General features: G+C 26.8%; 3 protein-coding genes across 3 annotated transcripts; 2 read left to right on the top strand and 1 right to left on the bottom strand.

Annotated features, from left to right (window-relative positions):
- Positions 1-614: 614 nt before the first annotated feature.
- Positions 615-7,081, top strand: LOC113382663. The gene is made up of 6 exons (XM_026620905.1): positions 615-627; positions 941-1,175; positions 6,009-6,089; positions 6,149-6,354; positions 6,731-6,804; positions 6,866-7,081. Exons 1-6 carry the CDS (start codon positions 615-617, stop codon positions 7,079-7,081), a joined length of 825 nt encoding a protein of 274 aa, XP_026476690.1.
- Positions 7,082-7,193: 112 nt separating this feature from the next.
- Positions 7,194-9,207, bottom strand: LOC113382661 (rab-like protein 3). Its single transcript, XM_026620903.1, has 5 exons — positions 9,044-9,207; positions 8,278-8,487; positions 7,891-8,036; positions 7,741-7,822; positions 7,194-7,466 (listed from the first exon to the last, which is right to left on the bottom strand). The coding sequence occupies exons 1-5, from the start codon at positions 9,093-9,095 to the stop codon at positions 7,204-7,206; spliced, it is 753 nt and encodes a 250-aa protein (XP_026476688.1). The 5' UTR covers positions 9,096-9,207; the 3' UTR covers positions 7,194-7,203.
- On the top strand, positions 8,963-11,597 carry LOC113382662 (general transcription factor IIE subunit 1-like). The gene is given in 13 exon segments (XM_026620904.1): positions 8,963-9,113; positions 9,218-9,408; positions 9,489-9,605; positions 9,874-10,052; positions 10,110-10,143; positions 10,146-10,335; positions 10,403-10,595; positions 10,818-10,899; positions 10,902-10,949; positions 11,158-11,235; positions 11,311-11,393; positions 11,395-11,441; positions 11,443-11,597. Coding segments are annotated over 12 exon segments (1,221 nt in total). The 5' UTR covers positions 8,963-9,113; positions 9,218-9,284; the 3' UTR covers positions 11,489-11,597.
- Positions 11,598-11,897: the final 300 nt, after the last annotated feature.

The raw sequence follows: 11,897 nt of genomic DNA, 5'->3' as shown, positions 1-11,897 counted from the left end.
GAGGCGGCGCTTACGCGCTTCTTCATTTTGTCTGCTAAGGCAGGCCGATCGCTTTAATTTTTTTTTTTAATATTAATTTTTGGTACGGTTTCAGCAATTTATCTTGAGGCACGATGCCAAGCACCACTATTTACACTATGTAATGCGTAATAAATGTTCTGCAATCAAATAGTTATTTTAATTCTAGAAAAATGATATATATAAACTGATTTAAGTAAAAATTTAGGGAAGGGGCGGCATTTTTGTCAGTGCCCCAGGGCGCCAAATTTTTAAATCCGGCCCTGTCTGTAACCGTAAATAACATTTCTAGGGCCACAGTCAAAAATAATGTCACAATTGCTTTATTTTAAGAAGGTTTTAAAAAAAATGCACTAAAGATTGTTGGCAAGTTTCACAAGAAATAAAATACTTAATAGTTTCATAGAGCTTACTTGTACAACCAACATTTGAACGGATTATGAATAAATAGCAAAAATGTCATTTTTAGTTTTTATTTTTTTAAACAATTTTATTATTATAGAAATATGAATTATTGAACAATTTTACAATCCTAACTAAATGCGCGAACTTTTGATGAAATTTGCCAATAAACTTTTATTACATTTTTTTAAAGGATGGTCTTTCATGGTCGAATAGTTTTGAAAATTTTAAATTTTTGGTTTAATAAATAGTCTTAATTCTAGAAATCTTGGAAGAAAGGTGTCAATGTTTTTGCGTCTACTGATCCAAAGATTAATTGAAAAAAAAATTAATAAAAATTGAACAAAAAAAAACAAAAAATATTTACAGTTTTACGAATAGTCGAATATTATAGGTTGCACTGAAAAAATCATAATTTTCACACTACAAAGATTTGTTTTCTCATTAGTTACGATCGTTGACGTTGGGTTCTTAGATATCCTGTAATATTTAATCAATTTTAATAAAAAAAATTTTTTAGTATCTGGTGTTCCTCTAACGCCATCAACAACCGAGGAAAGCGTGGCGGCTAGCAGCAGTGCTCAAGGAAGCTCTCGTGAGCCTCTGCTCAAAACTCCAGGTTTGGCTGAATCTGAAGACTCTAACTTGCCTTTGGTATCGTCAGCAAAGAACCATCGAAATGGTCAACCCAGGATACTGCCCCATTTACCCGGTATCATTCCTCTTAATGGACACAACCAACCATCTGGATGGCTGTGATGGAAGCCCGTCGTTTTTGCGTCGACTGCGCTTTCCTGACCTAGTATATGGTATAGAATTCTTGTTTTAATACGAATTTAGTAAAATAAATTTGGATAAAAAAATACTGATTAATTTTTGGCATTTTGATAATAGATGTTGTACCTTTTATTTTTAATTTAAACGACAATAATAATAAATATTAATATCATTTGAACTATTTTCATTAAAAAGTCTGATTAGCTAAATTTATTGAATATTGTAATATTCTTTATAAGTACTTGGAAAGCTGCTAGAACCAACTAGGAAAGTCGCTAGTTTTATTTCATATAAATATGATTATTATATTTATTTCATATATAGTATTTAGTTACACAGACTCATTGCCTATGAAAGTTATTACTTTTGTGATAAAATTTGTTAATTAAATTGCCAAAAATTATTCAGTATTTTTCATCAATATCGTAAACTTCTCTAATATTATACATTATCTAAGTATATGACCAAAATAAAAAAGATGGTATCAGTACAAGTCATTTAAGATGGTTAACAAGAAAATTCTTTGACAATTATTAGCTTTTTTAGTTGAAGTTATAAAAATCGCAATATGATTTATTACAGAGTAATGTTTCCGATGTAGACAGAAAAAATATCGATTTTTATCTTATATCTTTAAAACAAATCTTCTTGCAATAAAATTGTGAAATTGAGATAAAAATATTCCTGCCAAAAGCAATTGCTTAAATGATTAATTTATTACACATTTTACGAAATGAATGAAGGTATTTAATTTGTATAAATTACTATTTGATCAAATTACTATTTTTAACAACTTGTAGCATGATAAAGAGATGCATTATTTAATATCCAAAAATGATATCAAATATAATTTAATATCTCTGAATTTGATATTTTTTCAAAGTCACAATTAATAGCATCAATTGATATTATTACCAGAAACACAACACAGATATTTATTTCTGGTAAATTAATTTTGTGGTCCTAAAAGGCAGTTTGTGATAAATTTCTTTGTATTCCTTGTAATTATAAATTAACTTCTTTTAAGCAGATTTTTTATACAACTTAGCTTACAAACACGATAAAATAAGATGAGCAAATGAGCTTGAGCTGATTCCACAAATATATCTGCGTTTTACAGGCAAGAAAATCGCGAAAAAATAGAACAATAGTAATAATAATTCTGACAGACTATTTTTGAAAATGATATTAACAAACCAATAAATTAAGTCAGTAAATAAATGTAATAAATAAAACAATAGCACAAATATAAATAAAATATAGTAATATAGTATAATATATGCTTGGATTAATTTTAAGTGTGTTAACCAGTGTTAACTAAATACGGGATTAGTTTTATTTAATAAAAAATTCAAATATAATTCGGCATTTATTACATATAAAATTTTGTTTAAAAAATCATTAATTGTGAATCATTTAGCAATTAAAACCTTTGAAATATCGGTAAAAAATATTACTTTAGTAAATAAAATGTAGTAATAAGCGAATAAATTTGAAAACGTTGTGAACAATTTATTAACACTTAAATTCTTCTGTTTTCATTTTTTATTCAATTATCGAAAAAATAAATTGTATATTTCACCTTACTTATGGAATATTTTTACTTAAGTTACAAATTTATTTTACTTACGTTACATATTTATGAAAAAATTTCGAATTTAATTCAATATTTAAGTCATTCAAAATTGTAACGGATGACTTATCGTACGTCCTATGGATGAATAATTTGAACTTAGATGAAGCAAAATTCTGAATTTTGCAAATATTAATAATTATTATTATGCATGATAACATAAAATCTGCCATTTTGTATTTAACGATAAATGTTGTTGGATATAAAGCCCTATATGTGTTGTTGTAGAGTATCTAATGTTTATATTAGAGTGAATCACCGGTTTATAAATGATATTATTTTGTAGAAAAATGGAAATATGAAAACAAATATATTGGATAGAAAGTGTATGAAATTAGAAATAAAATCTTACATGTACATGTTCCCCATATCACTTAACCCGCTCTCACACTAGTTGGCATAAGGCATTTAATTAAGTAAAAAAACATAAAAATGATTATTAGGAATAATATTATGCATATTTTTATTACTTTAATTTTAGGATTAATTTTATTAAGATTAATATTAAGTTTCAACAGCATTTGGCAACTGTGTGATCGTTTATAATACCAAATTAATTTAATTATATTACAAAATTGATACATATGAATAAGAAAATTCAAACCACGTCGGCAGTATTGAAATATTTTTTTTTTTATATATACTAAATTTAACGCTTTTATAATTTATTAGCAAAATAAAATAAAATTACGCGCTTATAGGGTTTGTTCTACGCACCTGAAAGTACATCATTATCCATAAAATACTTTGGTATTTGTTTGATCTTATAAAAAAATATAACATTTATTAGTTAAGAAGTGGAATACAAAATATGTTTTAAATTATTATTTAATGTTGATCTGGTATATTCATGATACATTTTTTCTTCTTTAAAATATACTTACATTACAAAGTAATGTTGTATATTGCCTTAAATCCTGGCAATTGTCACATACTTTTATATTGGCCTTTTTGATTTGGTTAATTCGTGTGAGAACGGTTTTAAAATCTATAGTAAAATAAATTGTTAATATTATATATAATTGTCTTACCTTTCAATAAATTGCAAATTGAAAGCCAAGACCTCGCTTATTTCTTGAATTAATTCTTAAATTAATATCATTGAAAAAATTTTCATCTGAATCTTTTACCATATTGATTGTATAATGATTTGATGATTGTACTTCATATTAATAGGTATGTTGGCATCATATTAACAATATATTGTTAACATATCTTTGAATCTAAGAATTAAAACTATATTATAATAAATAATAAAAATATCACCAAGTGCTGTATATCAACTCCTACAATATAAAGATAAATGTACTAGATATTAATAAGATATCGCACCAATTCTTGCTATTTAAAATCATTTAGTAAATCATTTTAATCTGTCATAAAATTTAATTTATTTTTGTAATAATAATATCAAAGGCATGAGAATTTCAATACCGTAAATTGATTTAACAAAACATCAAAATGTAATAAAATTTGTGCTATTGTAATTTCATATAATATGCAAATAATCACGATAGTAATTTGAAAATATCATTTATTATGGTTTAGTGGTTATAAATTAGGCACGATAACTTTAATGAATATTGGGGGCCTTATTACTTGTCATCATGAATGGACTTAATTACTTAATTTGTATATTTTGAAGAACTCAATATATTCATTAAATTGCAGAAAATTAAATCGAAATTAAATACGCTTATAAATAATTTCTATTTATGTTTAACTTTTTAAATTGTTTGATTGATTTATTGTGATTTATTCCTAGAAGATAATATTACTTTATTGATTATAGTCATACGCTCATGCTATTAAAATTGTTAGAACGGCATAAAATGTTTACTTTATGGCAATATGTATTTTAAATAAATATGTAATATCGTTATTATTTTGTGAAATTATTCAATAAGCAACCGCTCAGTACAGAGTTGAAATTGTTTTCATCCGCTTTTATTTGATAAAGAAGAATAAGAACAACTTTATTCATTGCACAACTAGATCTATCTAATGTAATACTAAACAAAATTATGTATGAACCAAATTGCAGCATCAATTATTTATTTTTCATCTTATTATTTTAAAGTCCACAGGGTAGCCCCAAGAGGACTTAAAAATGCAATCGAAAAAATATTATTATAAATACGAACTATTCAATTCTAAATAATCAATAACACTGAAAAGTAATAAATGAAAAAAAAACGAACAAAAAAGCTTGTTGAAATTGTTGAAAGCAGAGTTGAAATTGTTTTCATCCGCTTTTATTTGATAAAGAAGAATAAGAACAACTTTATTCATTGCACAACTAGATCTATCTAATGTAATACTAAACAAAATTATGTATGAACCAAATTGCAGCATCAATTATTTATTTTTCATCTTATTATTTTAAAGTCCACAGGGTAGCCCCAAGAGGACTTAAAAATGCAATCGAAAAAATATTATTATAAATACGAACTATTCAATTCTAAATAATCAATAACACTGAAAAGTAATAAATGAAAAAAAAAACGAACAAAAAAGCTAGTAAAACTAATGATGCGCTATTATTTTAAAAATATGCAACAGGTTAATATTGATTTTGAGTATTCGATCTTAATGAAAAACTATCTCCAATAGACTATTTCTAGTATATTTCTTAAATATTAATTAATATTTTGAAATGAGTCAATAGGGACATTTTTTATCTCCAAAACGTGATAAATTATATAAATTTTCATACAATTTATTTATTTAAATTCATGTATTGTACGCAACTAGACAAGTTCATAATAATTCCGCTGGCGGCGCTAGTATAGATCCGAACATAATGTCCAATCTTTATAAAGAAGTCACTATGGAATGTCTTGAAATCACTCAATCTATTAAAAGTTATTACTGGCTGTCTATGGTAGTTACGCTTTGACAGTTTGGCTGTCATTATTGTTATTGTTGCACAATGTGTCAAGTGTTATTAAGAAACGAAATTTAAATAAGGGTAAAAATAATAATGAAGTAACTAATCGTGCTTTTAAAATGCCAGCATGTTTGAATAACTATGGATTACCTTTATAAATGCAATATTACTTTATAAACTGAAGTGAATTCATAAAAATTTATTTATACATAAAAGTAACATGCGATTATACTTTAAACATGCAGTTTTATGTTTATTTGTGGTTTTATTTATCATTTTAATATACAGATGTTTTTACAATGATAATCGTAACAAACAGTGCTTACAAAGTGAAGCATTCATTAATAGTTTGAACTCATTAGTTTCAAGGTAATAAAATGTCAATATATTTTGTTATTAATATACATGATTAATTCTTACTATTTCAGAGTACATGAAATATTGGATCATTTAAATATTATACATTTTCTATGCTATAAAACTCTTTGGGGGCAAATACAACATTCAAATTTATTTCCTTGGGCAGAGAAAGCTGAAATATGTCTCAAATTAGAAGTAAACGAAAAAATAAATGATACTGTACTGATGATCTTTGAAAAATCAAATTTGCATGTCCAATACAGCTCAGCGGAAGGTATTTTTTGCTTGCAATTTTATTTCCATTAATCAATAGCAATATTAATTCATTCTACAATTGACCTGTATTCTGTTTGCATTGATTCTCTTTTCATTTATTTTGAATTCTATTCTATTCATTGATAATTTTTATTGTTATTAATATTTTATATAAACTATATTTTTTATAGTTTCATTTACTTCTTATGAATTTATGTATTCCATATGAAGATTTACAATAATGTATATAAATATCAAAGAATTTTGAGTCCAAAATAATTGCTGTATAATTTTGATATATCATACAATTTATTTCAATTTCAAATAATTATAATTTATTAGCTTTTATTAAATATAAAAAACAATATTTCCTAACCACTTTACAAATTTTCTAGGCAAGTTTATAATATCAGATACTTTAAAACCTGGAGCGATATTGGAAATATTTATTTTCAAAGATAGCAAGAAGGTACATGATCAGAACATCAAACTATGCTTAATGTTTAATAAATAACTTAATTTTGTTGTAGGTAAATATGCTACATCGCACAGGCTGGAAACATTTGATACTTCCACCAAATTGTGAGTGGGAATCTTTAGATTGTTTTCCAGCATATTTGGTGGAACCCCCTTTATCTCATGGAATGCTAGGAAAATCTATGGTTCCTATTCCAAGAGGAGGTATTGAAATACAAAAATATCATTATAAATATACTTGGTGGAAAAAAATGGAAAGGCCTTGTTAGATTCATCTTATTTTAATATAACATCTCTATATAATATATAAATATATATTCAATTATATGTTTATATATAAATATTTGCATGTATGTACCTACATATATTAAATTATGATTTTATTAGATCCTTATTCCATATGATAAAATTTTGGTGTTAAAGGATTGTGATAACCTTGTTCCATTGTTATTGGAGAATAAGCTCCAGCTGTTCGATCGACAATTGGTGTCACTGCAAACATTTTTTTTCTGTTGATAGCATCACGGCTGTAATAACGACGTTCTATAACTTTATCAAAAAATCTGCTTAATTTAACGGCTGTAGTAGAACCAGCTGCCAAACTTTTACTTTGATGACAATTGACATGAATCTCATCAGCCCCACATTGATCCGCTGTAGAGTAGTTTCAGAGAAAATAAATCAATTAATATAAAAACAAATCATTTTGATAATATGTTACTATGATAATATGAAAAGTCACTGCCAACTTCATTAATAATTCAATTCAATTTATATATTTTTATGCAAGTATGTTCATGAATTTGATTCATGCTCATTTGTAATAATAATAATAATATAAATACAAATGCCATAAGCTTTCAAAATAATTGTTTCATGCATTCATTTATAGATTTAAAATTGTAATAACATTTTGAATGATACATACCTATATTACTGATTGATTTTATTTTAGCCTTATGTTTTTCTTCTGCTAGATCTAACTTAGTCCCGACAACAAAAATTGGGATCTTGAATGCATATGTGAATATAAAATGATTGTCATGTATTCAAAATATGTTATAAGCAATAAATGTACCTGATTTGAACCGATGAATTGTTCTGGATCATAGTCTTCTGATGCACTTTTCCCTAAATTAGCTTCCTTGTTTAAAATTTCAGACAACCACTTCTGTAGATTTTGTTCACTTTTTCGGTTAGTAAGATCGTGCACAAGTATGATACCTGAAGTAGAAGACATACACAACTTTTATAAATGGAACTTTAATTAAAAAGAATGATAATTATAGCAATATAAAATCTTGAAATTGATGAACCCATTTTGGAGAACATGCCAAGAGCCAAAATTTACATTCAAATAGACACCAGCACATACTATTATCTACTCTGGTAAAAGGCAAACTTTTCTAATTGGAAGTTAAAAAATGTTTTTGTAAAGGTGGTACATATTATTAATTGTACAAACCATGAGTTGGTTGATAGAATACATCTCTTGTATTTTTATGACTTATTGATCCGCCTATATCCCATAACTCTACAAAAAATGTGCTTTGGGCTTGTGTACCCTCTTTGTATTCATGTAGTTTCACTTCTAGAGAGCATCCAATGGTCCAGCCAGGTGAGATCAAAGGCTCACCTTGAGTTATCAAATGAGTTAAAGATGATTTACCCACACCTATAAACAAACTCTATTTTTATATATGATTAAAATCTCTGTACTATGTGCCTATATATGTAAAATTTATAATAGTTATATAACTGTTCATTTCATTTTATCTACATAATATTTTCCAGTTTCTTTAGTATATTATTGCTATTACTCATAAAAAATACCAAGCATTTTGAATTTGCGACTGTTTCATCTTGCATTATGCAATTAAATGATTCATAAAGAAATTAACAAAAAAAAAATAGGGGAATGTATGACAAAGCAATATATACACAATAAATTAAAAAGTCATCAGTTCGTAGTGTTATTTTCAAATTCAGTTTCAAATTTAATTATTAAAGATCAGTAAAAGAATAGGTCTACATTGATAGCATTCAAATATAACGTTCACTTTGCGCAGTTGGTACTATGTAATTTGTGTCATTGGCTACCTTGTATTTTGACATTACACTTTTGATTCACTTCTAACCTATGCTGCTGTCTTAATTTATAATACGTTGAGTTTATTTTAAAGTGCTTGTAAATATAAAGACCGTTTTTATAATGAATATTTTTTACTCACCTGAATCTCCAGCTACAATTACTTTGACTTTATTAATTGCAGCCATTGGCATGAAATAATTAAAGTATTTGTGAGTTTAATTACTATTATTGTGATAAAGTTTTAGAAGTAATCTAATGCATCATATACATCTTCAGAACGATTTTTTCACCATTAACACAATTTTATTTTCAGGGCAAGGTCTGATATGTTAAAACTTGTATAGAATTTATTTTTTATTGACACATATATAAATATAAATATGTCAGAGGAACGTTATGTTACTGAAGTACCAAGCAGCCTAAAGCAGTTGGCAAGACTGGTAGTACGCGGGTTTTACAGTATTGAAGATGCCCTTATAATTGATATGCTTGTGCGAAATCCCTGTTAGTACCATAATTAAGTAATAAATTAAACTATAATCAATATTTTATTTACATAATTAACTGACTTATTAATCTGTTAGGTATGAAAGAAGATGACATATGTGAATTACTCAAGTTTGAAAGAAAAATGTTAAGAGCTCGTATCGCCACTCTAAAATCAGACAAATTTATACAAGTTCGGTTAAAAATGGAAACAGGTTCTATTCTAATTTATTATTATGCATGTGAATTAAGCTTGTTGGCCATAGAACAGCGTTTTTTGAATATCATATGAATTTAAATTTTGTGAATTTTGTAATTTTAATGCTTTCTGATATCATTCTATAAATTGGAGACTTTATATTATGCTTTTAAAGTATTATTATATGAAAGTTGAATTGTTGAGTAATATTTATTGCACTTTACACTGAATAACAATTATTTTCACTTATATACCAGTACTTAATTTTGTTTTTTTTTACATAGGGATTGATGGAAAAGCTCAAAAAGTGAATTATTATTTTATCAATTATAAAACATTTGTGAATGTTGTAAAATACAAATTAGATTTAATGAGAAAGAGAATGGAAACTGAAGAAAGAGATGCCACAAGTCGTGCTAGCTTTAAATGTCTTGGTTGTGACAAAACATTCACAGACTTAGAGGTAACACATTCAGTATCATTTCCTCATTTCAATGTATTTAATATGGCTTTGATTTAGGCAGATCAACTTTTTAACTTTGCAACCTCAGAATTTGCTGCACATTTTGTAACAGTGCAGTTGAAGAAGATTTATCAGCACTTCCAAAAAAAGATTCAAGACTTCTATTGGCAAAGTTCAATGAACAATTAGAACCCTTATATATGTTACTAAGACAAGTTGAGGGACTGAAACTTGCGCCTGAAATATTGGAACCTGAGCCAGTTGATATAAATACTATTAGAGGGTATTGTGTACAACAAATTATTGTCCAGATATATGTGTTGCTATTGTAATTGTCAATCAATTTTCAGTATAACTTCAACACACCCATCTGACCGAAATGCAGGAGAACCTTGGTCAGGAGAAGCAACTAGAGGTCTTGGTTTTGCTGTTGAAGAAGCTCGTGTTGATATTAGTATTGGAGATAATGTTGTAGATACTAATACAGCAGCTAGAAAGGATCGCCCAATATGGATGACTGAAAGTACTGTTGTAAGCGCACAGGTATAATTGATATGTAATTAATTATTCATAAATTTATTATATAATTAGTAATGGATATACTACCATTACCTTATCTCTTTTATCTAAGATACTGACCTATAATTTCTTAGTTATAACTTCATATCATATGTTTATATTTATTGAAAATATTGAAAATGGCTTGAAATGTGAGAGATAATAAATTCTTGTTTGCAATTATTTCAACCCATTACTTTTCTTTAGGCTGAAAAACTACCAGAAGTTGCTCCAGAACCGGTGAATATTGCTACAAATAATGCGAAAGCAGCTAAGAAGGTTGAAAATGATTTATGTCCGTACTGTTGCAACATGAAAAACAAAGTGGAAATGGCTCAGGTACATAAATTATAAGACAATACTACATTTGCACAAAGTTTTATTATATTTAAATTAATAGTAATGCTTCGTTTATATATTAGATACTAATATTTAGAAGATCTTTTTTAATCTAGTAGATTATTTCCAAAATTAGAGGAATATACAAATCACCAACTAAAAAGTTTCAAATATTTTTAGGAAATGCAACAGAGAATGCTGTTTAAAGGACTTGGAGTTAACAATGAATCATCAGATTCAAGTGCTGATGAATCTGAATATAAAGATATCGATAACACATTTATCCGTAAGCTGTTTTTTATTGAAATAATTCGTAAACTATTTTATAAATGGCATTTTTTATGCTTTATGTAATTTTCAGCTGACGTTGGCACAATGGATTCAGAATCAGATGATAACATACCCACAGTAACAGTTGGAGGTAAAACGATAGAATTAAGTGATTGTAACCGATGAAATTATTGCTTCCATGACACCTCAGGAGAAGGAAACACATTCAAGTTTATCAAGAAAATTATAGCCACATATACGATTGCTAATTTTATTCTATTAGTGATTATTCTTGTGTATGTATCTGTACATGCATATAACTTCATATATATAATATATATAATGGCTGGAGTATATATTTATATAATAAAAAAATAAGGAGAATATTTATTTAATTGCAATACTTTTTTGATCGTATATTATATTATATTGTTTGTCATTGTCTGTGACATCCACCAAATATTATATAAAAACTTGAATAATTATATACTAATATTGTTAGGGACATTACAATATCATGAACCCCCCATTATCATTTGGAGGACATTTCGGGTTGTATTTTGGGACATTTGGGTGATACGTTAGAAAACATTTGAGAATCACTGGTCTGGTATCTTTACTTTCATATGCACTCTAATAAAATTTGATCTTTTTAATGGACTCTAATAAGAATCTAAT

This window comes from Ctenocephalides felis, unplaced genomic scaffold (assembly GCF_003426905.1).
Source record: "Ctenocephalides felis isolate EL2017-DRISC unplaced genomic scaffold, ASM342690v1 CF-g0.4_SCAFFOLD_03548, whole genome shotgun sequence".
Classification (NCBI taxonomy): domain Eukaryota; kingdom Metazoa; phylum Arthropoda; class Insecta; order Siphonaptera; family Pulicidae; genus Ctenocephalides; species Ctenocephalides felis.
The sequence above is the reverse complement of the archived record's forward strand: the minus strand, read 5'-3'. Positions and strand labels throughout refer to the sequence as shown.

Coding starts and splice junctions, on each gene's coding strand:
- LOC113382663 (XM_026620905.1), top strand. Junction 1,176..6,008: donor AACCAACCATCTGGATGGCT/GTGATGGAAGCC, acceptor TTTAATATACAG/ATGTTTTTACAATGATAATC. Junction 6,355..6,730: donor CCAATACAGCTCAGCGGAAG/GTATTTTTTGCT, acceptor CAAATTTTCTAG/GCAAGTTTATAATATCAGAT.
- LOC113382661 (XM_026620903.1), bottom strand. CDS start 9,095: ATGCCAATGGCTGCAATTAATAAAGTCAAAGTAATTGTAGCTGGAGAT. Junction 8,488..9,043: donor AATTGTAGCTGGAGATTCAG/GTGAGTAAAAAA, acceptor GTTTGTTTATAG/GTGTGGGTAAATCATCTTTA. Junction 7,467..7,740: donor AAAATCAATCAGTAATATAG/GTATGTATCATT, acceptor ACTACTCTACAG/CGGATCAATGTGGGGCTGAT.